The following is a 27,416-nucleotide window of genomic DNA, read 5'->3' on the forward strand; positions in this document are numbered from 1 at the left end:
ACTGGTGAGGCTGCACTGATAGGTGGCACTGATGGTCACTGATAGGTGGCACTGATAGGTGGCATTGGTGGGCATTGATTTGCAGTACTGATGGGCACTGGTATGTGGCACTGGTGGGCACTGGTTAGCTGCACTGGTGGGGACAGCATGGGGCCAATGTTCCTCTTCTAATGTTCCTCAGCATGAGGAAAAAAATAAGGCTATGACCGGCTTCTGTCTACATCAATTGATCAGCTGTCATTGGCTGACAGCTGATCACACGGTAAAGGGTCGGGATCTCCCCTTTACTCGGATCTGTGATTAGCCAAGTCCCAAGGACTCAGTGAGCACGGAGCGTGATGCCCGCATGCCTCAGCGGGCACGCAGGAAGCACGAGAACGGGAGGACGTCCAGGTAGGTCCTCTTAGCATTTTAGGCCCAGGCTGTAGCCGTCTTTCAGCTATAGCGTGAGCATGATGTGGTTAAGACACATTTCTTAGATCTCACCACAATTTTTTTTTGGTTCATGTTAACAGTGCCTTGCATTATTTTGTGTTTTATATTTTTAATGTATTTTACACTTAAAGGGGCAGCTGTCACATAAAGTACACACAGTTGTGAAGGTTGGCGCTGTTCATATTTTGATCTAAAGTAGTAGATAGTGGTTATTGCTGCACAAGTGGTGATGGTAACTGCGGAATTACTAGCACAGTATCCAGCATTATCAATTTGATGAGTAAAAGATGTAGATTAGTACCTGTGGTAGTTGTAGAAAGGGCAGCTGTAATAGTTGGTGCTGCAGTAACAGTTGATGCTACAGTTATAGATTTTGCTATAGTAGTATTAGGTGCTTTGGAAGTTGGGGAAGCTGTAGTTCTACTTGGGACCACAGTTGTTGAAGCTGCTGTGGTGGTTGGTGCTGCAGTAACTGTTGGGGCTGCAGTTGTAGATGCCGCTGTAGAAGTTAGGGCTTCTGTGGTGGTTGAAACTGCTGTAGATGTTGATGCTGCTGTAGTAGTTTGGACTTCAGTGGTAGTTGGTGCTCCTGCAGCAGTTAGGGATACTGTGGTAATTGGTGTTGCCTTAGTTGTTTGGACTGCAGTGGTAGATGGTATTGCTGTGGATGTTGCAGCTACAGTTGTAGTTGGTGTTACTGTTGTAGTTGGAGACCCAGTTGTAGTTGGAGTTTCTGTACTTGTTGAGACTGCAGTAGTGGTTGGTGCTGCTGTAGATATTGGGGTACCAGTGCTAGTTGGTGCTACTGTAGATATTGGGGTAGCAGTGCTAGTTGGTGCTGCTGTAGATATTGCGGTAGCAGTGCTAGTTAGTGCTGCTGTAGAAGGTAGGGATGATGTGGTAGTTGGTGTTGCTTTAGTTCTTTGGACTACAGTGGTAGATGGTACTGCTGGGGATGTTGTTCCTGCAGTTTTTAGGACTGCAGTGGTAGTTGGTATTGCTTTAAATGTTGTTGCTGCAATTGTAGTTGTAGCTGCTGTAGTAGTTGGGACTGAAGTGGTAGTTAGTACAGATGTTAATGTTGGACCTGCAATTGTTTCTGCAGTAGTTGTTGGGAGTACCGTGGTAGTTAATTCTGCTGTAGTAGTTAGAAATGCAGTGGTTGTTGGTGCTGCAGTAGATGTTAAAGCCACAAATGTAGTTGTTTGGACTGCAGTAGTACTTATTGTTGCTGTAGTTGTTGCTGGGACTGCAGTGGTAGTTGGTTTGGCTGCAGTTGGGGCTGCTGTAGCAGTCGATGCTGCAGTAGTGGTGGGTAATACTGTAGTAGTTGGTCCCACAGTTATTTTTATTGGGGCTGCTGTGGTATTTGGTGATGCAATACCTGTTAATGCTGTAGTTGTTGTGGGTGCTACTGTAATAGTTAGGGCTGCTGTGGTTGTTTTTCCTGCTGTCGTTGTTGGGGTTGCAGTAGTAGTGGGTGCTACTGTAGCAGTTGGAGCTTCAGCTGTAGTTGAAGCTTCTGTCATTGTTGGGATTGCAGAGGTAGTTTTTGCTGTTGTAGTTGTTTTTGCAGTAGTAGTGGGTGCTAATATATTAGTTGGAGACCCAGTTATAGTTGGAGTCTCTGTATCTGTTAGGACTACAATGGTAGTTGGTGTTGCTGTAGTTGTTGGGGTTGCTGTGGTTGTTGGGGTTGCTGTGGTAGTTGGTGTTGCTATAGTTGTTGGGGTTGCTGCGGTAGTTGATGTTGCTGTAGTTGTTGGGGTTGCTGTGGTATTTGTTGTTGCTGTAGTTGTTGGGGTTGCTGTGGTAGTCGGTTTTGCTGTAGTTGTTGGGGTTGCTGTGGTAGATGGTGTTGCTGTAGTTGTTGAGGCTGCTGTGGTAGTTGGTGTTGCTATAGTTGTTGGGGTTGCTGTGGTAGTTGATGTTGCTGTAGTTGTTGGGGTTGCTGTGGTAGTTGGCGTTGCTGTAGTTGTTGGAGTTGCTGTGGTAGTTGGTGTTGCTGAAGTTGTTGGGGTTGCTAAGGTAGTTGGTGTTGCTATAGTTTTTGGGGTTGCCGTGGTAGTAGGTGTTGCTGTAGTTGTTGGGGTTGCTGTGGTAGTTGACTTTGCTGTAGTTGTTGGGGTTGATGTGGTAGTTGGGGTTGCTGTAGTTGTTGGGGTTGCTGTGGTAATCGGTTTTGCTGTAGTTGTTGGGGTTGCTGTGGTAGATGGTGTTGATATAGTTGTTGGGGTTGCTGTGGTAGTTGGTGTTGCTGTAGTTGTTGGGGTTGCCGTGGTATTTGTTGTTGCTGTAGTTGTTGGAGTTGCTGTGGTAGTCAGTTTTGCTGTAATTGTTGGGGTTGCTGTGGTAGATGGGGTTGCTGTAGTTGTTGGGGTTGCTGTGGTAGTTGGTGTTGCTATAGTTGTTGGGGTTGCTGTGGTAGTTGGTGTTGCTATAGTTGTTGGGGTTGCTGTGGTAGTTGGTGTTGCTGTAGTTGTTGGAGTTGCTGTGGTAGTTGGTGTTGCTGTAGTTCTTGGGGTTGCTATAGTAGTTGGTGTTGCTGTAGTTGTTGGGGTTGCTGTGGTAGACGGTGTTGCTGTAGTTGTTGGGGTTGATGTGGTAGTAGGTGTTGCTGTAGTTGTTGGGGTTGCTGTGGTAGTTGGTGTTGCTGTAGTTGTTGGGGTTGCTGTGGTAGTTGGTGTTGCTGTAGTTGTTGGGGTTGCTGTGGTAGTTGGCGTTGCTGTAGTTGTTGGGGTTGCTGTGGTAGTTGGTGTTGCTGTAGTTGTTGGGGTTGCTGTGGTAGTTTGTGTTGCTGTAGTTGTTGGGGTTGCTGTTGTAGTTGGTGTTGCTGTAGTTGTTGGGGTTGCTGTGGTAGTAGGTCTTGCTGTAGTTGTTGGGGTTGCTGTGGTAGTTGGTGTTTCTGTAGTTGTTGGGGTTGCTGTGGTAATTGGTGTTGCTGTAGTTGTTAGGGTTGCTGTGGTAGTTGGCGTTGCTGTAGTTGTTGGGGTTGCTGTGGTAGTTGGTGTTGCTGTAGCAGTTGGGGTTGCTGTGGTAGTTGGCGTTACTGTAGTTGTTGGGGTTGCTGTGGTAATTGGTGTTACTGTAGTAGTAGGTGTTGCTGTAGTAGATGGTGTTGATATAGTTGTTGGGGTTGCTGTGGTAGTTGGTGTTGCTGTAGTTGTTGGGGTTGCTGTGGTATTTGGTGTTGCTGTAGTTGTTGGAGTTGCTGTGGTAGTCAGTTTTGCTGTAATTGTTGGGGTTGCTGTGGTAGATGGGGTTGCTGTAGTTGTTGGGGTTGCTGTGGTAGTTGGTGTTGCTATAGTTGTTGGGGTTGCTGTGGTAGTTGGTGTTGCTATAGTTGTTGGGGTTGCTGTGGTAGTTGGTGTTGCTGTAGTTGTTGGAGTTGCTGTGGTAGTTGGTGTTGCTGTAGTTCTTGGGGTTGCTATAGTAGTTGGTGTTGCTGTAGTTGTTGGGGTTGCTGTGGTAGACGGTGTTGCTGTAGTTGTTGGGGTTGATGTGGTAGTAGGTGTTGCTGTAGTTGTTGGGGTTGCTGTGGTAGTTGGTGTTTCTGTAGTTGTTGGGGTTGCTGTGGTAATTGGTGTTGCTGTAGTTGTTAGGGTTGCTGTGGTAGTTGGCGTTGCTGTAGTTGTTGGGGTTGCTGTGGTAGTTGGTGTTGCTGTAGCAGTTGGGGTTGCTGTGGTAGTTGGCGTTACTGTAGTTGTTGGGGTTGCTGTGGTAATTGGTGTTACTGTAGTAGTAGGTGTTGCTGTAGTTAATAGGATTTCTGTGGTAGTAGGTGTTACTGTAGTTGTTGGGGTTGCTGTGGTAGTTGGCGTTGCTGTAGTTCTTGGGGTTGCTGTGGTAGTTGGCGTTGCTGTAGTTGTTGGGGTTGCTGTGGTAGTTGGTGTTTCTGTAGTTGTTGGGGTTGCTGTGATAGTTGGTGTTGCTGTAGTTGTTGGGGTTGCTGTGGTAGTTGGCGTTGCTGTAGTTGTTGGGGTTGCTGTGGTAGTTGATGTTGCTGTAGTTGTTCCGGTTGCTGTGGTAGTAGGTGTCGCTGTAGTCATTGGGGTTGCTGTGGTAGTAGGTCTTGCTGTAGTTGTTGGGGTTGCTGTGGTAGTTGGTGTTGCTGTCGTTGTTGGGATTGCTGTAGTTGCTGTGGTAGTGGGCATTGCTGTAGTTGTTGGGGTTGCTGTGGTAGTTGGCGTTGCTGTAGTTGTTGGGGTTGCTGTAGTAGTTGGTGTTGCTGTAGTTGTTGGGGTTGCTGTGGTAGTTGGCTTTGCTGTAGTTGTTGGGGTTTCTGTGGTAGTTGGTGTTGCTGTAGTAGTTGGGGTTGCTGTGGTAGTAGGTGTTGCTGTAGTTGTTGGGGTTGCTGTGGTAGTAGGCGTTGCTGGAGTTGTTGGGGTTGTTGTGGTAGTTGGTGTTGCTGTAGCTGTTGGGGTTGCTGTGGTAGTTGGCGTTGCTGTAGTTGTTGGGGTTGCTGTGGTAGTTGGCGTTGCTGTAGTTGTTGGAGTTGCTGTGGTAGTTGGTGTTGCTGAAGTTGTTTGGGTTGCTATGGTAGTTGGTGTTGCTATAGTTGTTGGGGTTGCCGTGGTAGTAGGTGTTGCTGTAGTTGTTGGGGTTGCTGTGGTAGATGGTGTTGCTGTAGTTGTTGGGGTTGATGTGGTAGTAGGTGTTGCTGTAGTTGTTGGGGTTGCTGTGGTAGTTGACTTTGCTGTAGTTGTTGGGGTTGCTGTGGTAGTTGGGGTTGCTTTAGTTGTTGGGGTTGCTGTGGTAATTGGTTTTGCTGTAGTTTTTGGGGTTGCTGTGGTAGATGGTGTTGATATAGTTGTTGGGGTTGCTGTGGTAGTTGGTGTTGCTGTAGTTGTTGGGGTTGCTGTGGTATTTGTTGTTGCTGTAGTTGTTGGAGTTGCTGTGGTAGTCAATTTTGCTGTAATTGTTGGGGTTGCTGTGGTAGATGGTGTTGCTGTTGTTGTTGGGGTTGCTGTGGTAGTTGGTATTGCTATAGTTGTTGGGGTTGCTGTGGTAGTTGGTGTTGCTGTAGTTGTTGGGGTTGCTGTGGTAGTTGGTGTTGCTGTATTTGTTGGAGTTGTTGTGGTAGTTGGTGTTGCTGTAGTTGTTGGGGTTGCTATAGTAGTTGGTGTTGCTGTAGTTGTTGGGGTTTCTGTGGTAGACGGTGTTGCTGTAGTTGTTGGGGTTGATGTGGTAGTAGGTGTTGCTGTAGTTGTTGGGGTTGCTGTGGTAGTTGGTGTTGCTGTAGTTGTTGGGGTTGCTGTGGTAGTTGGTGTTGCTGTAGTTGTTGGGGTTGCTGTGGTAGTTGGCGTTGCTGTAGTTGTTGGGCTTGCTGTGGTAGTTGGTGTTGCTGTAGTTGTTGGGGTTGCTGTGGTAGTTTGTTTTGCTGTAGTTGTTGGGGTTGCTGTTGTAGTAGGTCTTGCTGTAGTTGTTGGGGTTGCTGTGGTAGTTGGTGTTTCTGTAGTTGTTGGGGTTGCTGTGGTAGTTGGTGTTGCTGTAGTTGTTAGGGTTGCTGTGGTAGTTGGCGTTGCTGTAGTTGTTGGGGTTGCTGTGGTAGTTGGCATTGCTGTAGTAGTTGGGGTTGCTGTGGTAGTTGGCGTTGCTGTAGTTGTTGGGGTTGTTGTGGTAGTTGGCGTTACTGTAGTTGTTGGGGTTGCTGTGGTAGTTGGTGTTACTATAGTAGTTGGGGTTGCTGTGGTAGTAGGTGTTGCTGTAGTTAATAGGATTGCTGTGGTAGTAGGTGTTACTGTAGTTGTTGGGGTTGCTGTGGTAGTTGGCGTTGCTGTAGTTCTTGGGGTTGCTGTGGTAGTTGGCGTTGCTGTAGTTGTTGGGGTTGCTGTGGTAGTTGGTGTTTCTGTAGTTGTTGGGGTTGCTGTGATAGTTGGTGTTGCTGTAGTTGTTGGGGTTGCTGTGGTAGTTGGCGTTGCTGTAGTTGTTGGGATTGCTGTGGTAGTTGGTGTTGCTGTAGTTGTTCCAGTTGCTGTGGTAGTAGGTGTCGCTGTAGTCATTGGGGTTGCTGTGGTAGTAGGTCTTGCTGTAGTTGTTGGGGTTGCTGTGGTAGTTGGCGTTGCTGAAGTTGTTGGGGTTGCTGTGGTAGTTGGTGTTGCTGTAGTTGTTGGGGTTGCTGTGGTAGTTGGCGTTGCTGTAGTTGTTGGAGTTGCTGTGGTAGTTGGTGTTGCTGAAGTTGTTTGGGTTGCTATGGTAGTTGGTGTTGCTATAGTTGTTGGGGTTGCCGTGGTAGTAGGTGTTGCTGTAGTTGTTGGGGTTGCTGTGGTAGATGGTGTTGCTGTAGTTGTTGGGGTTGATGTGGTAGTAGGTGTTGCTGTAGTTGTTGGGGTTGCTGTGGTAGTTGACTTTGCTGTAGTTGTTGGGGTTGCTGTGGTAGTTGGGGTTGCTTTAGTTGTTGGGGTTGCTGTGGTAATTGGTTTTGCTGTAGTTTTTGGGGTTGCTGTGGTAGATGGTGTTGATATAGTTGTTGGGGTTGCTGTGGTAGTTGGTGTTGCTGTAGTTGTTGGGGTTGCTGTGGTATTTGTTGTTGCTGTAGTTGTTGGAGTTGCTGTGGTAGTCAATTTTGCTGTAATTGTTGGGGTTGCTGTGGTAGATGGTGTTGCTGTTGTTGTTGGGGTTGCTGTGGTAGTTGGTATTGCTATAGTTGTTGGGGTTGCTGTGGTAGTTGGTGTTGCTGTAGTTGTTGGGGTTGCTGTGGTAGTTGGTGTTGCTGTATTTGTTGGAGTTGTTGTGGTAGTTGGTGTTGCTGTAGTTGTTGGGGTTGCTATAGTAGTTGGTGTTGCTGTAGTTGTTGGGGTTTCTGTGGTAGACGGTGTTGCTGTAGTTGTTGGGGTTGATGTGGTAGTAGGTGTTGCTGTAGTTGTTGGGGTTGCTGTGGTAGTTGGTGTTGCTGTAGTTGTTGGGGTTGCTGTGGTAGTTGGTGTTGCTGTAGTTGTTGGGGTTGCTGTGGTAGTTGGCGTTGCTGTAGTTGTTGGGCTTGCTGTGGTAGTTGGTGTTGCTGTAGTTGTTGGGGTTGCTGTGGTAGTTTGTTTTGCTGTAGTTGTTGGGGTTGCTGTTGTAGTAGGTCTTGCTGTAGTTGTTGGGGTTGCTGTGGTAGTTGGTGTTTCTGTAGTTGTTGGGGTTGCTGTGGTAGTTGGTGTTGCTGTAGTTGTTAGGGTTGCTGTGGTAGTTGGCGTTGCTGTAGTTGTTGGGGTTGCTGTGGTAGTTGGCATTGCTGTAGTAGTTGGGGTTGCTGTGGTAGTTGGCGTTGCTGTAGTTGTTGGGGTTGTTGTGGTAGTTGGCGTTACTGTAGTTGTTGGGGTTGCTGTGGTAGTTGGTGTTACTATAGTAGTTGGGGTTGCTGTGGTAGTAGGTGTTGCTGTAGTTAATAGGATTGCTGTGGTAGTAGGTGTTACTGTAGCTGTTGGGGTTGCTGTGGTAGTTGGCGTTGCTGTAGTTCTTGGGGTTGCTGTGGTAGTTGGCGTTGCTGTAGTTGTTGGGGTTGCTGTGGTAGTTGGTGTTTCTGTAGTTGTTGGGGTTGCTGTGATAGTTGGTGTTGCTGTAGTTGTTGGGGTTGCTGTGGTAGTTGGCGTTGCTGTAGTTGTTGGGATTGCTGTGGTAGTTGGTGTTGCTGTAGTTGTTCCAGTTGCTGTGGTAGTAGGTGTCGCTGTAGTCATTGGGGTTGCTGTGGTAGTAGGTCTTGCTGTAGTTGTTGGGGTTGCTGTGGTAGTTGGTGTTGCTGTAGTTGATGGGGTTGCTGTGGTAGTTGGCGTTGCTGTATTTGTTGGGGTTGCTGTGGTAGTTGGCGTTGCTGTAGTTGTTGGGGTAGCTTTGGTAGTTGGTGTTATTGTAGTAGTTGGAGCCCCAGCTGTGGTTGGTGTAGCTGTAGTTGTTAGGACTGCAGTGGTAGTGGGTGCCATTGTAGTTGTTAGGGCAACTATGGTAGTTGGTGCAGCTGTAGAAGTTGGGACTGCAGTAGTAGTGGATGCTGCTGTAGTAGTTGGAGCCACAGATGTAGTTGTTGGAGCTGCTGTTGTAGTTAGTGCTGCTGTAGTAGTTTGGATTGCTGTAGTAGTGGGTGCTGCTGTAGTAGTTGGATTCACAGATGTAGTTGTTGGGACTGTTGTGGTAGTTGGTGCTGCTGTAGTAGTTGGGATTGCTGTGGTAGTGCCTGATGCTGTAGTAGTTGTATCCACAGATGTAGTTGTTGGAGCTGCTGTGGTAGTTGGTGCTGCTGTAGTTGTTAGGGTAGCTGTGGAAGTTGGTGCTGCTGTAGTTGGTGGGGCTACAGTAGTAGTGAGTGCTGCTGTAGTAGTTGGAGCCACAGATTTAGTAGTTTGACTTGCTGTGGTGGTTGGTGTTACTGTAGTTAATGGTACTACAGTTGCAATTATTGACACTGTAGTTGTTAAGGCAGCTGTGGTAGTTGGTGATGCTGTAGTAGTTTGCTCTGCAGTGGTAGTGGGTGTTGCTATAGTAGTAGTAATAGCAGCTTCTGAAGCAGTTGGGACTGCAGTGGTAGTTAATTGTGCTGTAGCAGTAGGGACTGCAGTGGAGGTTGGTGCCTCTGTGGTAGTTAAGGATTCTGTGGTAATTAGGGCTACTGTGGTAGTTGGTGCTCCTGTAGTAGTTGGAGCTGCGATACTAGTGGATATTGGGGTTGCTGTGGTAGTTGGTGTAGCTTTAGTTGTTGGGGTTGCTATAGTAGTTGGTGTTGCTGTAGTTGTTGGAATTGCTGTGGTAGTTGTTGTTATTGTAGTTGTTGGGGTTGCTGTGGTAGTTGGTGTTGCTGTAGTTGTTGGGGTTGCTGTGGTAGTTGGCGTTGCTGTAGTTGTTGGAGTTGCTGTGGTAGTTGGTGTTGCTGAAGTTGTTTGGGTTGCTATGGTAGTTGGTGTTGCTATAGTTGTTGGGGTTGCCGTGGTAGTAGGTGTTGCTGTAGTTGTTGGGGTTGCTGTGGTAGATGGTGTTGCTGTAGTTGTTGGGGTTGATGTGGTAGTAGGTGTTGCTGTAGTTGTTGGGGTTGCTGTGGTAGTTGACTTTGCTGTAGTTGTTGGGGTTGCTGTGGTAGTTGGGGTTGCTTTAGTTGTTGGGGTTGCTGTGGTAATTGGTTTTGCTGTAGTTTTTGGGGTTGCTGTGGTAGATGGTGTTGATATAGTTGTTGGGGTTGCTGTGGTAGTTGGTGTTGCTGTAGTTGTTGGGGTTGCTGTGGTATTTGTTGTTGCTGTAGTTGTTGGAGTTGCTGTGGTAGTCAATTTTGCTGTAATTGTTGGGGTTGCTGTGGTAGATGGTGTTGCTGTTGTTGTTGGGGTTGCTGTGGTAGTTGGTATTGCTATAGTTGTTGGGGTTGCTGTGGTAGTTGGTGTTGCTGTAGTTGTTGGGGTTGCTGTGGTAGTTGGTGTTGCTGTATTTGTTGGAGTTGTTGTGGTAGTTGGTGTTGCTGTAGTTGTTGGGGTTGCTATAGTAGTTGGTGTTGCTGTAGTTGTTGGGGTTTCTGTGGTAGACGGTGTTGCTGTAGTTGTTGGGGTTGATGTGGTAGTAGGTGTTGCTGTAGTTGTTGGGGTTGCTGTGGTAGTTGGTGTTGCTGTAGTTGTTGGGGTTGCTGTGGTAGTTGGTGTTGCTGTAGTTGTTGGGGTTGCTGTGGTAGTTGGCGTTGCTGTAGTTGTTGGGCTTGCTGTGGTAGTTGGTGTTGCTGTAGTTGTTGGGGTTGCTGTGGTAGTTTGTTTTGCTGTAGTTGTTGGGGTTGCTGTTGTAGTAGGTCTTGCTGTAGTTGTTGGGGTTGCTGTGGTAGTTGGTGTTTCTGTAGTTGTTGGGGTTGCTGTGGTAGTTGGTGTTGCTGTAGTTGTTAGGGTTGCTGTGGTAGTTGGCGTTGCTGTAGTTGTTGGGGTTGCTGTGGTAGTTGGCATTGCTGTAGTAGTTGGGGTTGCTGTGGTAGTTGGCGTTGCTGTAGTTGTTGGGGTTGTTGTGGTAGTTGGCGTTACTGTAGTTGTTGGGGTTGCTGTGGTAGTTGGTGTTACTATAGTAGTTGGGGTTGCTGTGGTAGTAGGTGTTGCTGTAGTTAATAGGATTGCTGTGGTAGTAGGTGTTACTGTAGCTGTTGGGGTTGCTGTGGTAGTTGGCGTTGCTGTAGTTCTTGGGGTTGCTGTGGTAGTTGGCGTTGCTGTAGTTGTTGGGGTTGCTGTGGTAGTTGGTGTTTCTGTAGTTGTTGGGGTTGCTGTGATAGTTGGTGTTGCTGTAGTTGTTGGGGTTGCTGTGGTAGTTGGCGTTGCTGTAGTTGTTGGGATTGCTGTGGTAGTTGGTGTTGCTGTAGTTGTTCCAGTTGCTGTGGTAGTAGGTGTCGCTGTAGTCATTGGGGTTGCTGTGGTAGTAGGTCTTGCTGTAGTTGTTGGGGTTGCTGTGGTAGTTGGTGTTGCTGTAGTTGATGGGGTTGCTGTGGTAGTTGGCGTTGCTGTATTTGTTGGGGTTGCTGTGGTAGTTGGCGTTGCTGTAGTTGTTGGGGTAGCTTTGGTAGTTGGTGTTATTGTAGTAGTTGGAGCCCCAGCTGTGGTTGGTGTAGCTGTAGTTGTTAGGACTGCAGTGGTAGTGGGTGCCATTGTAGTTGTTAGGGCAACTATGGTAGTTGGTGCAGCTGTAGAAGTTGGGACTGCAGTAGTAGTGGATGCTGCTGTAGTAGTTGGAGCCACAGATGTAGTTGTTGGAGCTGCTGTTGTAGTTAGTGCTGCTGTAGTAGTTTGGATTGCTGTAGTAGTGGGTGCTGCTGTAGTAGTTGGATTCACAGATGTAGTTGTTGGGACTGTTGTGGTAGTTGGTGCTGCTGTAGTAGTTGGGATTGCTGTGGTAGTGCCTGATGCTGTAGTAGTTGTATCCACAGATGTAGTTGTTGGAGCTGCTGTGGTAGTTGGTGCTGCTGTAGTTGTTAGGGTAGCTGTGGAAGTTGGTGCTGCTGTAGTTGGTGGGGCTACAGTAGTAGTGAGTGCTGCTGTAGTAGTTGGAGCCACAGATTTAGTAGTTTGACTTGCTGTGGTGGTTGGTGTTACTGTAGTTAATGGTACTACAGTTGCAATTATTGACACTGTAGTTGTTAAGGCAGCTGTGGTAGTTGGTGATGCTGTAGTAGTTTGCTCTGCAGTGGTAGTGGGTGTTGCTATAGTAGTAGTAATAGCAGCTTCTGAAGCAGTTGGGACTGCAGTGGTAGTTAATTGTGCTGTAGTAGTAGGGACTGCAGTGGAGGTTGGTGCCTCTGTGGTAGTTAAGGATTCTGTGGTAATTAGGGCTACTGTGGTAGTTGGTGCTCCTGTAGTAGTTGGAGCTGCGATACTAGTGGATATTGGGGTTGCTGTGGTAGTTGGTGTAGCTTTAGTTGTTGGGGTTGCTATAGTAGTTGGTGTTGCTGTAGTTGTTGGAATTGCTGTGGTAGTTGTTGTTATTGTAGTTGTTGGGGTTGCTGTGGTAGTTGGTGTTGCTGTAGTTGTTGGGGTTGCTGTGGTATTTGGTGTTGCTGTAGTTGTTGGGGTTGCTGTGGTAGTTGGCGTTGCTGTAGTTGTTTGGGCTGCTGTGGTAGTCGTTGTTGCTGTAGTTGTTGGGGTTTCTGTGGTAGTTGGTGTTGCTGTAGTAGTTGGGGTTGCTGTGGTAGTAGGTGTTGCTGTAGTTGTTGGGGTTGCTGTGGTAGTAGGTGTTGCTGTAGTTGTTGGGGTTGCTGTGGTAGTTGGCGTTGCTGTAGTTGTTGGGGTTGCTGTGGTAGTTGGCGTTGCTGTAGTTGTTGGGGTTGCTGTGGTAGTTGGCGTTGCTGTAGTTGGTGGGGTTGCTGTGGTAGTAGGTGTTGCTGTAGTTGTTGGGGTTGCGGTGGTAGTAGGTGTTGCTGTAGTTGTTGGGGTTGCTGTGGTAGTTGGCGTTGCTGTAGTTGTTGGGGTTTCTGTGGTAGTTGGCGTTGCTGTAGTTGCTGGGGTAGCTGTGGTAGTTGGTATTATTGTAGAAGTTGGAGCCTCGGCTGTGGTTGGTGTAGCTGTAGTTGTTAGGACTGCAGTGGTAGTGGGTGCCATTGTAGTTGTTAGGGCAACTATGGTAGTTGGTGCAGCTGTAGAAGTTGGGATTGCAGTAGTAGTGGATGCTGCTGTAGTAGTTGGAGCCACAGATGTAGTTGTTGGAGCTGCTGTTGTAGTTAGTGCTGCTGTAGTAGTTTGGATTGCTGTAGTAGTGGGTGCTGCTGTAGTAGTTGGATCCACAGATGTAGTTGTTGGGACTGCTGTGGTAGTTGGTGCTGCTGTAGTAGTTGGGATTGCTGTAGTAGTGGGTGATGCTGAAGTAGTTGGATTCACAGATGTAGTTGTTGGAGCTGCTGTGGTAGTTGGTGCTGCTGTAGTTGTTAGGGTAGCTGTGGAAGTTGGTGCTGCTGTAGTTGGTGGGGCTACAGTAGTAGTGAGTGCTGCTGTAGTAGTTGGAGCCACAGATTTAGTAGTTTGACTTGCTGTGGTGGTTGGTGTTACTGTAGTTAATGGTACTGCAGTTGCAATTATTGACACTGTAGTTGTTAAGGCAGCTGTGGTAGTTGGTGATGCTGTAGTAGTTTGCTCTGCAGTGGTAGTGGGTGTTGCTATAGTAGTAGTAATAGCAGCTTCTGAAGCAGTTGGGACTGCAGTGGTAGTTAATTCTGCTGTAGTAGTAGGGACTGCAGTGGAGGTTGGTGCCTCTGTGGTAGTTAAGGATTCTGTGGTAATTAGGGCTACTGTGGTAGTTGGTGCTCCTGTAGTAGTTGGAGCTGCGATACTAGTGGATATTGGGGTTGCTGTGGTAGTTGGTGTTGCTTTAGTTGTTGGGGTTGCTATAGTAGTTGGTGTTGCTGTAGTTGTTGGAATTGCTGTGGTAGTTGTTGTTATTGTAGTTGTTGGGGTTGCTGTGGTAGTTGGTGTTGCTGTAGTTGTTGGGGTTGCTGTGGTATTTGGTGTTGCTGTAGTTGTTGGGGTTGCTGTGGTAGTTGGCGTTGCTGTAGTTGTTTGGGTTGCTGTGGTAGTCTTTGTTGCTGTAGTTGTTGGGGTTTCTGTGGTAGTTGGTGTTGCTGTAGTAGTTGGGGTTGCTGTGGTAGTAGGTGTTGCTGTAGTTGTTGGGGTTGCTGTGGTAGTAGGTGTTGCTGTAGTTGTTGGGGTTGCTGTGGTAGTTGGCGTTGCTGTAGTTGTTGGGGTTGCTGTGGTAGTTGGCGTTGCTGTAGTTGTTGGGGTTGCTGTGGTAGTTGGCGTTGCTGTAGTTGGTGGGGTTGCTGTGGTAGTAGGTGTTGCTGTAGTTGTTGGGGTTGCGGTGGTAGTAGGTGTTGCTGTAGTTGTTGGGGTTGCTGTGGTAGTTGGCGTTGCTGTAGTTGTTGGGGTTTCTGTGGTAGTTGGCGTTGCTGTAGTTGCTGGGGTAGCTGTGGTAGTTGGTATTATTGAAGAAGTTGGAGCCTCGGCTGTGGTTGGTGTAGCTGTAGTTGTTAGGACTGCAGTGGTAGTGGGTGCCATTGTAGTTGTTAGGGCAACTATGGTAGTTGGTGCAGCTGTAGAAGTTGGGATTGCAGTAGTAGTGGATGCTGCTGTAGTAGTTGGAGCCACAGATGTAGTTGTTGGAGCTGCTGTTGTAGTTAGTGCTGCTGTAGTAGTTTGGATTGCTGTAGTAGTGGGTGCTGCTGTAGTAGTTGGATCCACAGATGTAGTTGTTGGGACTGCTGTGGTAGTTGGTGCTGCTGTAGTAGTTGGGATTGCTGTAGTAGTGGGTGATGCTGAAGTAGTTGGATTCACAGATGTAGTTGTTGGAGCTGCTGTGGTAGTTGGTGCTGCTGTAGTTGTTAGGGTAGTTGTGGAAGTTGGTGCTGCTGTAGTTGGTGGGGCTACAGTAGTAGTGAGTGCTGCTGTAGTAGTTGGAGCCACGGATTTAGTAGTTTGATCTGCTGTGATGGTTGGTGTTCCTATAGTTGTTGGTACTGCAGTTGCAATTATTGACAGTGTAGTAGTTAGGGCTCCTGTGGTAGTTGGTGTTGCTGTATTAGTTTGCGCTGCAGTGGTAGTGGGTGTTGCCGTAGTAGTAGTAATAGCAGCTTCTGAAGTAGTTGGGACTGCAGTGGTAGTTAATTCTGCTGTAGTAGTAGGGACTGCAGTAGAGGTTGGTGCCTCTGTTGCAGTTAAAGGTTCTGTGGTTATCAGGGCTACTGTGGTAGTTGGTGCTCCTGTAGTAGTTGGAGCTGCGATACTAGTAGATGTTGAGGTTGCTGTGGTAGTTGGCATTGCTGTAGTTGTTGGGGTTGCTGTGGTAGTTGGTGTTGCTGTAGTTGTTGGGGTTGCTGTGGTAGTTGGTGTTGCTATAGTTGTTGGGGTTGCTGTGGTCATTGGTGTTGCTGTAGTTGTTGGGGTTGCTCTGGTAGTTGGTGTTGCTGTAGTTGTTGGGGTTGCTGGCGTTGCTGTAGTTGTTGGGGTTGCTGTAGTAGTTGGTGTTATTGTAGTAGTTGAAGCCTCAGCTGTGGTTGGTGTAGCTGTAGTTGTTAGGACTGCAGTGGTAGTGGGTGCCATTGTAGTTGTTAGGGCAACTATGGTAGTTGGTGCAGCTGTAGTAGTTGGGATTGCAGTAGTAGTGGATGCTGCTGTAGTAGTTGGAGCCACAGATGTAGTTGTTGGAGCTGCTTTTGTAGTTAGTGCTGCTGTAGTATTTTGGATTGCTGTAGTAGTGGGTGCTGCTGTAGTAGTTGAAGCCACAGATGTAGTTGTTGGGACTGCTGTCGTAGTTGGTGTTGCTGTAGTATTTGGGAATGCTCTAGTAGTGGGTGCTGCTGTAGTAGTTGGAGCCACTGTAGTAGTGGGTGCTGCTGTAGTTGTTAGGGTAGCTGTGGAAGTTGGTGCAGCTGTAGTTGGTGGGACTGCAGTAGTAGTGAGTGCTGCTGTAGTAGATGGAGCCACAGATTTAGTAGTTTGATCTGCTGTGATGGTTGGTGTTCCTGTAGTTGTTGGTTCTGCAGTTGCAATTATTGACACTGTAGTAGTTAGGGCTCCTGTGGTAGTTGGTGATGCTGTAGTAGTTTGCGCTGCAGTGGTAGTGGGTGTTGCCGTAGTAGTAGTAATAGCAGCTTCTGAAGTAGTTGGGACTGCAGTGGTAGTTAATTCTGCTGTAGTAGTAGGGACTGCAGTGGAGGTTGGTGCCTCTGTGGTAGTTAAGGATTCTGTGGTTATTAGGGCTACTGTGGTAGTTGGTGCTCCTGTAGTAGTTGGAGCTGCGATACTAGTGGATGTTGAGGTTGCTGTGGTAGTTGGTGTTGCTGTAGTTGTTGGGATTGCTGTGGTATTTGGTGTTGCTGTAGTTGTTGGGGTTGCTGTGGTAGTTGGTGTTGCTGTAATGGTTGGGGTTGCTTTGGTATTTGGTGTTGCTGTAGTTGTTGGGGTTGCTGTGGTAGTTGGTGTTGCTGTAGTTGTTGGGGTTGCTGTGGTAGTTGGTGTTGCTGTAATGGTTGGGGTTGCTGTGGTAGTTGGTGTTGCTGTAGTTGTTGGGGTTGCTGTGGTAGTTGGTGTTGCTGTAGTTGTTGGGGTTGCTGTGGTAGTTGGTGTTGCTGTAGTTGTTGGGGTTGCTGTGGTAGTAGGTCTTGCTATAGTTGTTGGGGTTGCTGTGGTAGTTGGTGTTGCTGTAATGGTTGGGGTTGCTGTGGTAGTTGGTGTTGCTGTGGTTGTTGGGGTTGCTGTGGTAGTTGGTGTTGCTGTAGTTGTTGGGGTTGCTGTGGTAGTTGGTGTTATTGTAGTAGTTGGAGCCCCAGCTGTGGTTGGTGTAGCTGTAGTTGTTAGGACTGCAGTGGTAGTGGGTGCCGTTGTAGTTGTTAGGGCAACTATGGTAGTTGGTGCAGCTGTAGTAGTTGGGACTTTAGTAGTAGTGGATGCTGCTGTAGTAGTTGGAGCCACAGATGTAGTTGTTGGAGCTGCTGTTGTAGTTAGTGCTGCTGTAGTAGTTTGGATTGCTATAATAGTGGGTGCTGCTGTAGTAGTTGGAGCCACAGATGTAGTTGTTGGAGCTGCTCTGGTAGTTGGTGCTGATGTAGTTGTTAGGGTAGCTGTGGTAGTTGGTGCTGCTGTAGTTGGTGGGACTGCAGTAGTAGTGAGTGCTGCTGTAGTAGTTGGGGCCACAGATTGAGTAGTTTGACCTGCTGTGGTGGTTGGTGTTCCTGTAGTTAATGGTACTGCAGTTGCAATTATTGACACTGTAGTAGTTAAGGGTGCTGTGGTAGTTGGTGATGCTGTAGTAGTTTGCTCTGCAGTGGTAGTGGGTGTTGCTGTAGTAGTAGTAATAGCAGCTTCTGAAGCAGTTGGGACTGCAATGGTAGTTAATTCTGCTGTAGTAGTAAAGACTGCAGTGGAGGTTGGTGCCTCTGTGGTAGTTAAGGATTCTGTGGTAATTAGGGCTACTGTGGTAGTTGGTGCTGCTGTAGTAGTTGGAGCTGCAGTGATAGTTGGTGCTGCTGTAGTAGTTGGAGTTGCAGTGGTAGTGGGAGCTGCTGTTGTAATTGTTGCAGCAGCTGTAGTAGCTGGGACTGAATTGGTGGTTGGTGCTGATGTGGTAGCTAAAGCTTCTGTGGTAGTTAGGACTACTGTAGTAGTTGGGAGTGTAGTGGTAGTTGGTGCCGCTGTAGAAGTTAGGGCTGCTGTGGTAGTTAATGCTACTGTACTAGTTGGAGCCGCAGTACTAGCGGGTGCTATTGTAGTAGTTGGAGTCCCAATTGTAGTTGGTGTAGCTGTAGTAGTTAGGGCTGCTGTGGTAGTTGATTCTACTGTAGTTGAGACTGCAGTGGTAGTCGGTGCCACAGTAGTAGGTAGGGTTTCTGCAGTACTAGTGGGTGCTATTTTAGTCCCAGTTGTAGTTGGTGCTGCTGTAGTAGTTGGAGCTGTAGTTGAGTCTGCTGTAGTAGTTGGGACTGCAGTGGTAGTTGGTGCTGGTGTAGCTGCTTGAACTGCAGTGGTAGTTGATTCTGCTGTAGTAGTTGGGGCTGCTGTGGTAGTTAAGGCTTCTGTGATAGTTAGGGCTACTGTTGTTGTTGGTTCTCCTGTAGTAGTTGTAGCCCCAGTTGTACTTGGTGTAGCTGTAGTTGTTGAAACTGCAGTGGTAGTTGTTGCCACTGTAGAAGTTAGGTTTGCTGTGATAGTTGGTGCTGCTGTAGTAGTTGTGGCTGCAGAACTAGTGGGTGCTATTGTAGTCCCAGTTGTAGTTTCAGCTGCTGTAGTAGTTGGAACTGCAGTGGTTATTGGTGCTGTTGTAGCTGCTTGAGCTGCAGTGATAGTCGATTCCGCTGTAGTAGTTAAGGCTTCTGTGGTAGTTAGGGGTACTGTGTTGTTTGGGGCTCTTGTAGTAGTTGGAGCCCCAGTTGTAGTTATTGTAGTTGTTGGGGCTGTTGTGGTAGTTGGTGCTGCTGAAGTAGTTGGAGCTGCAGTGGTAGATGGCGCTGCTGTAGTAGTTGGGGCTGCAGTGGTAGATGGCGCTGCTGTAGTAGTTGGGGCTGCAGTGGCAGTGAGAGCTGCTGTAGTAATAGTTGCAGATGTTGTAGTAACTGAGACTGCAGTGGTGGCTGGTGCTGATGTGGTACCTAAGGCTTCTGTGGTAGTTAGGGCTGCTGTGGTAGTTGATGCTACTGTAGTAGTTGGAGCTGCAGTACTGGTGGGTGCTATTGTAGTAGTTGGAGTCCCAGTTGTACTTGGTGTAGCTGTAATAGTTAGGGCTGCTGTGGTAGTTGATGCTGCTGTAGTTGTTGGAAATGCAGTGGTAGTTGATTCTAATGTAGTAGTTGAGACTGAAGTGGTAGTTGGTGCCACTGCAGTAGTTAGGGCTGCTGTTGTAGTTGGTGCTGCAGTGGTAGTGGGAGCTGCTGTAGTAGTAGTTGCAGCTACTGTAGTCATTGGGACTGCAGTGGTGGTTGGTGCTGATGTGGTAGCTAAGGCCTCTGTGGTAGCTAAGGCCTCTGTAGTAGTTGGGAGTGGAGTGGTAGTTGTTGCCGCTATAGTAGTTAGGGCTGCTGTGGTAGTTGATGCTACTGTAGTAGTTAGAGCTGCAGTACTAGTGGGTGCTATTGTAGTAGTTGCACCCCCAGTTGTTGTTGTTGGTGTATCTGTAGTTGTTGAGGCTGCTGTAGTTGTTGGAAATGCAGTGGTAGTTGATTCTACTATAGTAGATGAGACTGCAGTGATGGATGGTGCCAATGTAGTAGTTAGGGTTGCTGTAGTAGTTGGGCCTGCTGTGGTAGTTAAGGCTTCTGTGGTTGTTAGAGCTACTGTGGTAGTTGGTGCTCCTGTAGTAGTTGGAGCCCCAGTTGTAGTTGTTGTAGCTGTAGTTGTTGGGTCTGTAGCGGTAGTTGTAGCTGTAATTGTTAGAGATTCAGCGGTAGATGGTGTATCTGTTGTAGTTGGAGCTGCAGTGGTAGTTGGTGCTGCTGTAGTAGTTGGAGATGCAGCGGTAGATGGTGTAGCTGTTGTAGTTGGAGCTGCAGTAGTAGTTGGTGCTGCTGTAGTAGTTGGAGCTGCAGTGGTAGTTGGTGCTGCTGTAGTAGTTGGGGATGCAGTGGTAGTTGGTGCTGCTGTAGTAGTTGGAGCTGCAGTGGTAGTTGGTGCTGCTAAAGTAGTTGGGGCTGTAGTGGTAGTAGGAGCTAATGTAGTAGTAGTTGCAGCTGCTGTAGTAGTTGGGGCTGCTGTGGTAGTTAAGGCTTCTGTGGTAGCTAGGGCTACTGTGGTAGTTGGTGCTCCTGTAGTAGTTGGAGCTCCAGTTGTAGTTGGTGTAGCTGTAGTTCTTGGGGCTGTTGTGGTAGTTTGTGTAGCTGTAATTGTTAAAGTTGCAGTGGTAGTTGGTGCTGCTGTAGTAGTTGGGGCTGTAGTGGTAGTAGGAGCTGCTGTAGTAGTAGTTGCAGCTGCTGTAGTAGTTTGGACTTCAGTGGTAGTTAGTGCTGTTGTAGCTGCAGTGGTAGTTGATTCTGTTGTAGTAGTTGGGGCTACTGTGGTAGTTAAGGCTTCTGTGGTAGCTAGGGCTACTGTAGTAGTTGGAGCTGCAGTCATAGTTGGTGCTGCAGTGGTAGTGGAAGCTGCTGTTGTAATAGTTGCAGCTGCTGTATTAGTTGGGACTGAAGTGGTGATTGGTGCTGATGTGGTAGCTAAGGCTTCTGTGGTAGTTAGGGCTACTATAGCAGTTGGTGCCGCTGTAGTAGTTAGGGTTTCTGTGGTAGTTGATGCTACTGTAGTAGTTGGAGCTGCTGTACTAGTGGGTGCTATTGTAGTAGTTGGAGTCCCAGTTGTAGTTGGTGTAGCTGTATTAGTTAGGGCTGCTGAAGTAGTTGATTCTACTGTAGTAGTTGAGACTGCAGTGGTAGTTGGTGCCAATGTAGTAGTTAGGATTGCTGCGGTACTAGTCAGTGCTATTGTAGTCCCAGTTGTAGTTGGTGCAGCTGTTGTTGTTGGTGCTGCTGTAGTAGTTGGAGCTGTATTTGTAGTTGCAGCTGCTGTAGTAGTTGGGACTGCAGTGGTAGTTGGTGCTGTTGTAGCTGCTTGAGCTGCAGTTGACTCTGCTGTAGTAGTTGGGGCTGCTGCGGTAGTTAGGGCTACTCTAGTGGTTGGAGCCCCAGTTGTAGTTGGTGTAGCTGTAGTTGTTGGGGCTGTAGTGGTAGATGGTGTAGCTGTAGTGGTTGGAGCCCCAGTTGTAGTTGGTGTAGCTGTAGTTGTTGGGGCTGTAGTGGTAGATGGTGCTGCAGTAGTAGTTGAAGCTGCAGTTGCAGGGGAAGCTGAAACAAAATAATTGATGTTAGTTTATATCTTGTGAATATACCAGTGTACAGCTAAACACATATTTATTTGTCAGTAAATGTGACATTCCCAAAACATTTACAGCACCAGAAAGATCCAGTGTTTAGTAAATGTCCTATTCAATGTTCTGTATATAGAGGTGTGTCTGCTCATTCATACAGAGGGGATCCTATTGTACAGAGGTAGAGACTTTGCATTTAGCTAATGACTGCTCACAGTGAATAAAGTGATCCGGTGCTCTCTTTAATCTGTTGCATGCAAACATTTTTTTTCTTTTATTTAAATGTTGTACATGGTTGGGTATTCAATGTGACTGAAAATTGACTATATTATATGAAGGGTCCATACAGTATATTATGATGTTGCTTGTCTTTACTGCACCATACCACTGCATTAAAAAAAATAAAAATAATACTGCATATTTAAAATGTACAAGAAATGGGCAATTTGGGACTTTATATGAGAACTGGCGAGCACTGCACAGTGTCTCCATCCCTGTCAATTGAAAAACAAGATGGGATAAATTAGGGTGTGTGAAAAACAGCTGATCCCCAGTTTGAAATACTTACCCACCAGTCTGCTAACAAACCAAAATAAACCTGTCTAACAAATAAGTTAAAAGCAGGAGTTTAGTTAACACATATTTGCAAATGCATGCGGAAGCTGCAAGGCCAGCGACAAGGCATCCTGCGTTCTTGCAGAACCTAACACTAAATAACACTACTCAACCTGAGTGTCCAAGTGTCTTCACAAAGGGAAGAACATGCTTGCTAATAGGTGGATTGGAAACAGATGGGATTGGAGACCGCCCAATCCTCCCCCACCTGCTCCAATCCACGACTGGCAACGAAAAACGCATGGCTGCACAAAAAAGCCATGGGGTGCAAACTAAATGTGATCAGCTGGGAGACACACACCCCCATCCCTTTAGTAAAGATGTTATAGGCAAATGAGGACTTTGAGTGAGACACCCGCCTGTAAAGCAAGCGTCTCCATCCCTAGTAGGATACAAGAAATGGGCAATTTGGGACTTTATATGAGAACTGGCGAGCACTGCACAGTGTCTCCATCCCTGTCAATTGAAAAACAAGATGGGATAAATGAGGGTGTGTGAAAAACAGCCGATCCCCAGTTTGAAATACTTACCCACCAGTCAGTTTTTATTTAAAATGTACAGCAGTGTGCTTTACAAATGTGTAATAAGCTTGGTCGCATGACCTACCAAAGCCCCCTTCTCCAATCATGAAGTCTCTTCACAGCGCAATGCAGAAGAAAACACAATGGATGGTAGTGTCATTGATGACCATGCCTATAAGGCATCACACACTTTATATGTCTCACCAGTGGGGATTAGTGCATATCATATCTTATGGTACGTAAAACATTGAAAATAATATCAATTTGAAAAAAAAAAAAATGACAGCACTGCCCCTGTGTTAAACAGTAATTCATTAAACCTGATAATAAACCACTCTTATAAACTCCTATGAAGCAATACTACAATATTATTAGTGCTCAAAAAATGATGAAGCGTTCCATGCTTATTGAATAAAGTGTCTTTATGTATTGGTGAATCTTACATAGTTACATAATTAGTCAGGTTGAAAAAAAGGCACAAGAGGGGGCGGATCCGGCAGCCGGAGCGGATGGAAGCGTGATCCTTCTGCTCTGCATTTCGGGTTCCACACAGCTATAATCAGTGGCTTTTAGCCTCACAGCCTCACATACACAAGTGGAACCCCATGGCTACGGCGGGGAAGCGCAAGGAGAGGGAGAAACCAAAAAAACTGACCGAATTCTTTTCTCCAGTGGCGGGCCGCATTAGGCAAGATGGCGTCAGTGTCCGGAACAACAGCATGTCTCTTTAAAGACCCAGCGGCAATCATCCGTCCCCATCAGGGCCAGCTGGGGGTGAGTCTGACGATGCACAGCATCCACCGCCATCCTCCCCTTCTGCAAGCCCAGTTAAGCAGAAGATGAGACTCGACTCTCTGGGCCCCACGAGTCTGTTAACCCTAATGATTCTGTTAGTGAGGAGATGGAGGACACTAATGAATGCGGCCTAAAATTGGATGCCTTCCACACTACAGGGCAAACTATTACGGATAGCACCATGAAAGATATGCTACAGACATTAAGGGGGCCCTCCAAAAAGACATAGAAACCTTTATGAAATCTACTAATAAGAAGTTATCCATAATTGAGGACAGAGTGGATTTTGTTGAAAAAAAAAAAAATGGATGAATTTACAGGAGCGCATTATGAGCTGGTTGATGTCCATTTTGAGCTAGGAGATGAGCTTAAGCAGCTCAAACCTAAAGTGGCGGATATAGAAGACAGATCCCGCAGAAACAATATTAAGTTCAGGGGGGTGCCAGAAACTGTGAAACCAGCAGACCTCACACCTTATCTGCAGCAACTAATGTTAAAAACCCTGACAGGCCTCACAGCAGCATATGTGATCATTGACAGGGCCCACAGGCTACCAAAACCAGCCCACATCCCTGATTCAGTACCCAGAGATGTGATAGCTATCCATTTCTACCATATCAAAGACCAGCTTAAGAGATTCTCCAGGCAAAACGCATCTCTTCCTGACCCGTATGCAGGAATCGCGCTCTATACTGATCTCTCTCACGCAACGCTTGCTGCTCGCAACAACCTGATTTCCATAGCTAAAATCCTGAGGAATCACAAAATTCTGTACAAGTTGGGATTCCCTGCAAAACTGTCAGTCACCGTGAATAATGCTTCTCACACGATCAACTCCCTAGCCAGAGGTCTTGAATTACTGGGGCAATGGGGCCTACTCCCACGGGATGAAAGTCCCAAGATCACGGCTCCCAGATCTGGAGGCAGATCTGGTACCAGTAGACCGGCCTGATGTACCTGATCCGTACCTTCACCTGGTTAATACTTACATATGGAATGAGTATATTACTGCTCCTTTTCTTGCAATTTAAAGGCGGCTGAAGCCCTTGGACCCGGGCGCGGCTCAAGTTTTCCACACCCCACAGTTAATTGCGAGATTGCTCACATTCTGATAAACACGTTTGACCATTCTACAGATGCAAACCCTGCAGCAATATTACCAGCATTGTTGGCCGGTTGTTATGGCCTTGTTAACTGTGAGCCATTGACTTTTACCCTGTCTTTCCTTCCCTTATTCCTTATTCCTACCACTAGAGGGAGCCAAAGCACTTCGGATCATTGTCATGTCACTTAAGCTGATGTCTTTCAAGGTCAGAGGCCTGAACCACCCAGCAAAGAGGAGAAATCTTTGGAAAACTGCCCTGGACACTGGCTGCGATATCATCTGCATTCAAGAGACTCACTTCTGCAAGGACAACGCACCTAAATTCTCACACCCAAAATTTCCGTATGTATTCGCAGCGTGCAACCAAATTAAATGCAATGGAACTTTAATTGCGATAAGGGACACAGTGTCTTTCAAATTAATCAGCGAACAGTATGATGAGATGGGCAGATATGTTCTGTTGGTAGCTGAGATAACTGGGTCTCCCTATACCTCGCTGAACATATATGCACCAACAAAAAGCCAGTTAAATTCATTAAGAAAATGTTACAATAGTAACAAGAAGGGCTCTCTGATTGTTTGTGGGGGTTTTAATGCTGTTATGTATTCTGACATTGATTATTCTTCAGTGGGGAGGAGACGCAGGCCGAATATAGGTCCTTTCTGTTATGGAGAGGGCCTGTATGACCCCTGGAGATGTCTCCACTCCACTGAAAAACACTACTCATATTACTCAGGGGTACATGGTAGTTATTCTAGAATAGATTTTTTTCCTGACAGATAAATGTACTCTCCAAAAAATAACTAAGGCCCATATCCACTCCATCACATGGTCTGACCATGCCCCAATCACCATAGAAATGGAGGTTCACACCAGTATGGTACACAGACCCCTCTTGCGTAACAACACGTACATTCTGTCCGACCCACAATATAGTGAAGAACTAAATAAGAAGGTAACAGACTACTTTGACATCAATAATGACGGCTCTTGTTCTCCTACTACAGTCTGGTGCGCTCACAAGGCTGTGGCTAGGGGTCTTCTCATTCAACAAGCAGCTAGGGATAAAAAGAAAAAAACTCAGCATATTCAATCACTGCAGGAGGAAATCACTAACCTAGAATGCCAGCACAAACAATCCCCTGCAGGGAGCGCAGAGATTCTCAACAAACTCACCGCTTTGAGGTTAGAACTTAAAAGAACATTGGTAGCTGACTATGACTTTCACTACAAACGGTTGCGGGTGTCGTGGTACTCTAATAGCAATAAAGCGGGGAAGCTACTAGCTTCCCAGCTTAAGCAGAGACGTATTAAGGCACGAAAACACCATATCAAACACCACCGGACGAATGCAGTCGTTAGCAATCCCAATGATATTGCAGCAGTGTTTAGGGACTACTATGCATCCCTCTACAACCTTGCTGAATCTGACCCTTCCAATGAACCCTCCCCATCAGCCATTCAGCAATTCCTTGACACGCTGAACCTCCCAGGTTTGGACACCTCCACGCTTCAGGTGATTATTGCCCCGATATCCCAAGAAGAAATAATTTCAGTGATAAAATCTCTACCTCTCCACAAATCCCCAGGGATTGACGGCTTTTCCGCGGAGTACTACAAAACATTCCCCCACCTTTTAGCCCCCCCATCTATCCAGAGTTTTCAACGCCGCCTTTTCCACTGGTGCATTCCCTAAGGAAATGCTGGAAGCGGTGATAATCACAATCCCCAAACCAGGCAAAACTCCGGACTCACCCCAGAACTTTAGACCCATTTCCCTTCTAAATGTTGACATAAAAATGTATGCTAAAGTGCTGGCTAATAGACTGCTCCAGATTACTCTGTCACTTATAGGATTAGACCAAGTGGGCTTTGTCAAAGGTAGGCAGGAACCTGATGGTACTAGGCGTATCGTCAATCTCCTTTCGTACATAGAGCTTCATCATACCCCATCAGTGCTGTTGGCGCTTGACACCGAAAAAGCGTTTGACAGAGTCCACTGGAGGTATCTATCTGCCACTCTTGCAAAATTTGGGTTCCAGGGCAATATTTACTTGGCCATCATGGCATTATATTCCACACCGTCGGCCAGAGTATATACAGATGGTCTGCTTTCGCAAAGCTTTAGTCTCACCAATGGGACCCGTCAGGGGTGCCCACTGTCACCTGTCCTATTCTCCCTGGCTATTGAAGCTATTAGGTCACTCAGCACAAATTGGGACTATTTGCGGATGATATCATACTTACCTTATCAAACCCGGCGGTATCCCTAGTTGCAGTCCAACAATTATTAGACACCTTCAGTAAGGTCTCCATGTATAAGGTTAATAAAACAAAATGCTCAGCCCTACCTGTCTGTATACCCAAAAGTCACACAGTTAAATTCCCCCTATTCCCGACCATTGCAGCTACCATTACAGCATGGAAGAGATTTTTCAAGTGCAAATTTGGGGACATGAGGTGCAAGTCGCTCTCCATTCCCTTAGCAGTTTACCCCTTTCTGATTCTGGGGATATCCGTAACCCTCTGGAAGAAGCAAGGGATAAACTTTCCTTCGGTCACTATCCCGCAGCCCAGCGTGCTGGACAGTTTTACCCTTCACCAGATAAATTCCTTTAAAAAGTCCAATCCTTTCCCCTCTTTCTGCATGCCACTTCCAATATGGAAATACCTCCTTAATAACCTGGATCACAAATTCAAAGGCATCTCCCTTTTTTTATAAAATCTTTCATCAGCACACAATCTCTCGCAAATCCCAGCCCATGCTAAAATGGGAACAAGATTTAGGCCAAGTGTTTCACATAGCCCAATGGTTGACCGCCCTCAAGATTAATGCTTATGCTTCTACATGTGTTGATCATTGGGACAACTCAGCTCAAAAGATACTACACAGGTACTATATGACCCACTCCAGATTACATGTGATGGACTCAAGTATTTCACCTCTATGTTGGCGAGAATGTCAGGAAAGAGGGAATCTACTCCATGTTCTCTGGGCCTGCTCGAAGGTCCAACCGCTTTGGCGGGAAGTCTTCTCTTTGATTTCACTCATAACTGGGAAACCATGCACCTTGAACCCAGCACTGGCTCTATTGAGCATAGGTATAGACGATCTCCCTCCCTACAGTAGAACTGTGGTCGCACACATCTTGTTTGCCACCAGAATAGCTATAGCCACACACTGGCAAACTCTCACAATCCCTAGCCTTTCAGAAGTCAAAAAGAGAGTGTATTCCCAATGTGAAATGGAAAGAATGCTAGCTTATAAGGACAGAAGGGCCAAAATGTTCCATAAGAAATGGGACACCTGGCTCAATGTAACCTCTGATATTGATTAATGGTTGGTGTAAGTTTGACTTGAACCCCTCAGGCTCTCTTTTAATAGCCTGACATGGCAATGGTTCTTGTACGGTCTAACTCCTCTAGTGGTAGTGACCCCTCCCCCCCCCTGCTTTCTCCCTCTTCCGTCCCAGCCCCTCATGACTACTCCCATCATTCCGGTTATCATTGGTTCAGTAGTAACCCTCCTTACAAGGTTGTCTGCCTATATCAGGATCTCTCGGAGCTACAGTATAATATTGGTTTGGGCCAAATTTAAGCTTGGACAGGGAGACGAGCTGTGGCAAGCCTGCTCCCCTCACAGCACATTTCAGAGGTACTCGGTCACAGTATGATCCCTTTGGGGTGACGGGTATCTCTCTAACAACAATACCCCTCCTAGCATATCTCTCTGAGTTATATGTGGTTCAGATGAATGTTTTGAGGGTGTCAGTTCATAGGAGTAGCAACGTCTTTATAGAGAATACACTGCTTTCTATGGTGACCACTAGTATTATGATGTTTACATGTCCAATGACAACTTTTTATATGGTTACTCTTGTTATGTAACTTGTACAGGATATTGATGGATGGCAATGTATTACTTTTACTGTACTTGTCTTTTTTACCTCAATAAAAGTTTTTTGGATAAAAAGAAAAAAATGGCACAAGTCCATCTGGCTCAACCAATAAAAACAAAAACAATATAAAAAACAAAATACAGTAAAAAAAATAAAAAAACAGTATAAAAAACAGTAAATCTTGTTCCAGTGAGGTGTCACAAAGACGTGCTCCCCTCCTTTGCTCCCCTACTCACCAGTAGATGTAATCAGGTACTAATAGTGTACCAGTGTGTGGTCTCTCCTTCACTCCTCCTCCA

At 46.8% G+C, this 27,416-nt stretch overlaps 2 protein-coding genes across 2 annotated transcripts; both read right to left on the reverse strand.

Annotated features, from left to right (window-relative positions):
- Nucleotides 1-644: 644 nt before the first annotated feature.
- On the reverse strand, nucleotides 645-12,452 carry LOC309560501 (uncharacterized protein; the record flags this gene model as incomplete). Its single annotated transcript, XM_082264133.1, has 4 exons — nucleotides 645-1,486; nucleotides 8,229-8,722; nucleotides 9,919-11,557; nucleotides 11,732-12,452. 4 exons carry the CDS (start codon nucleotides 12,450-12,452, stop codon nucleotides 645-647), a joined length of 3,696 nt encoding a protein of 1,231 aa, XP_082120259.1.
- A 602-nt stretch (nucleotides 12,453-13,054) lies between these two features.
- LOC309560502 (uncharacterized protein) lies at nucleotides 13,055-22,066 on the reverse strand (the record flags this gene model as incomplete). Its single annotated transcript, XM_082264134.1, has 5 exons — nucleotides 13,055-13,099; nucleotides 13,377-14,194; nucleotides 15,644-16,420; nucleotides 18,788-20,158; nucleotides 21,973-22,066. 5 exons carry the CDS (start codon nucleotides 22,064-22,066, stop codon nucleotides 13,055-13,057), a joined length of 3,105 nt encoding a protein of 1,034 aa, XP_082120260.1.
- Nucleotides 22,067-27,416: the final 5,350 nt, after the last annotated feature.

The sequence above is a fragment of the Pelophylax lessonae genome, assembly GCF_965119305.1.
Source record: "Pelophylax lessonae genome assembly, chromosome: 7".
Lineage (NCBI taxonomy): Eukaryota > Metazoa > Chordata > Amphibia > Anura > Ranidae > Pelophylax > Pelophylax lessonae.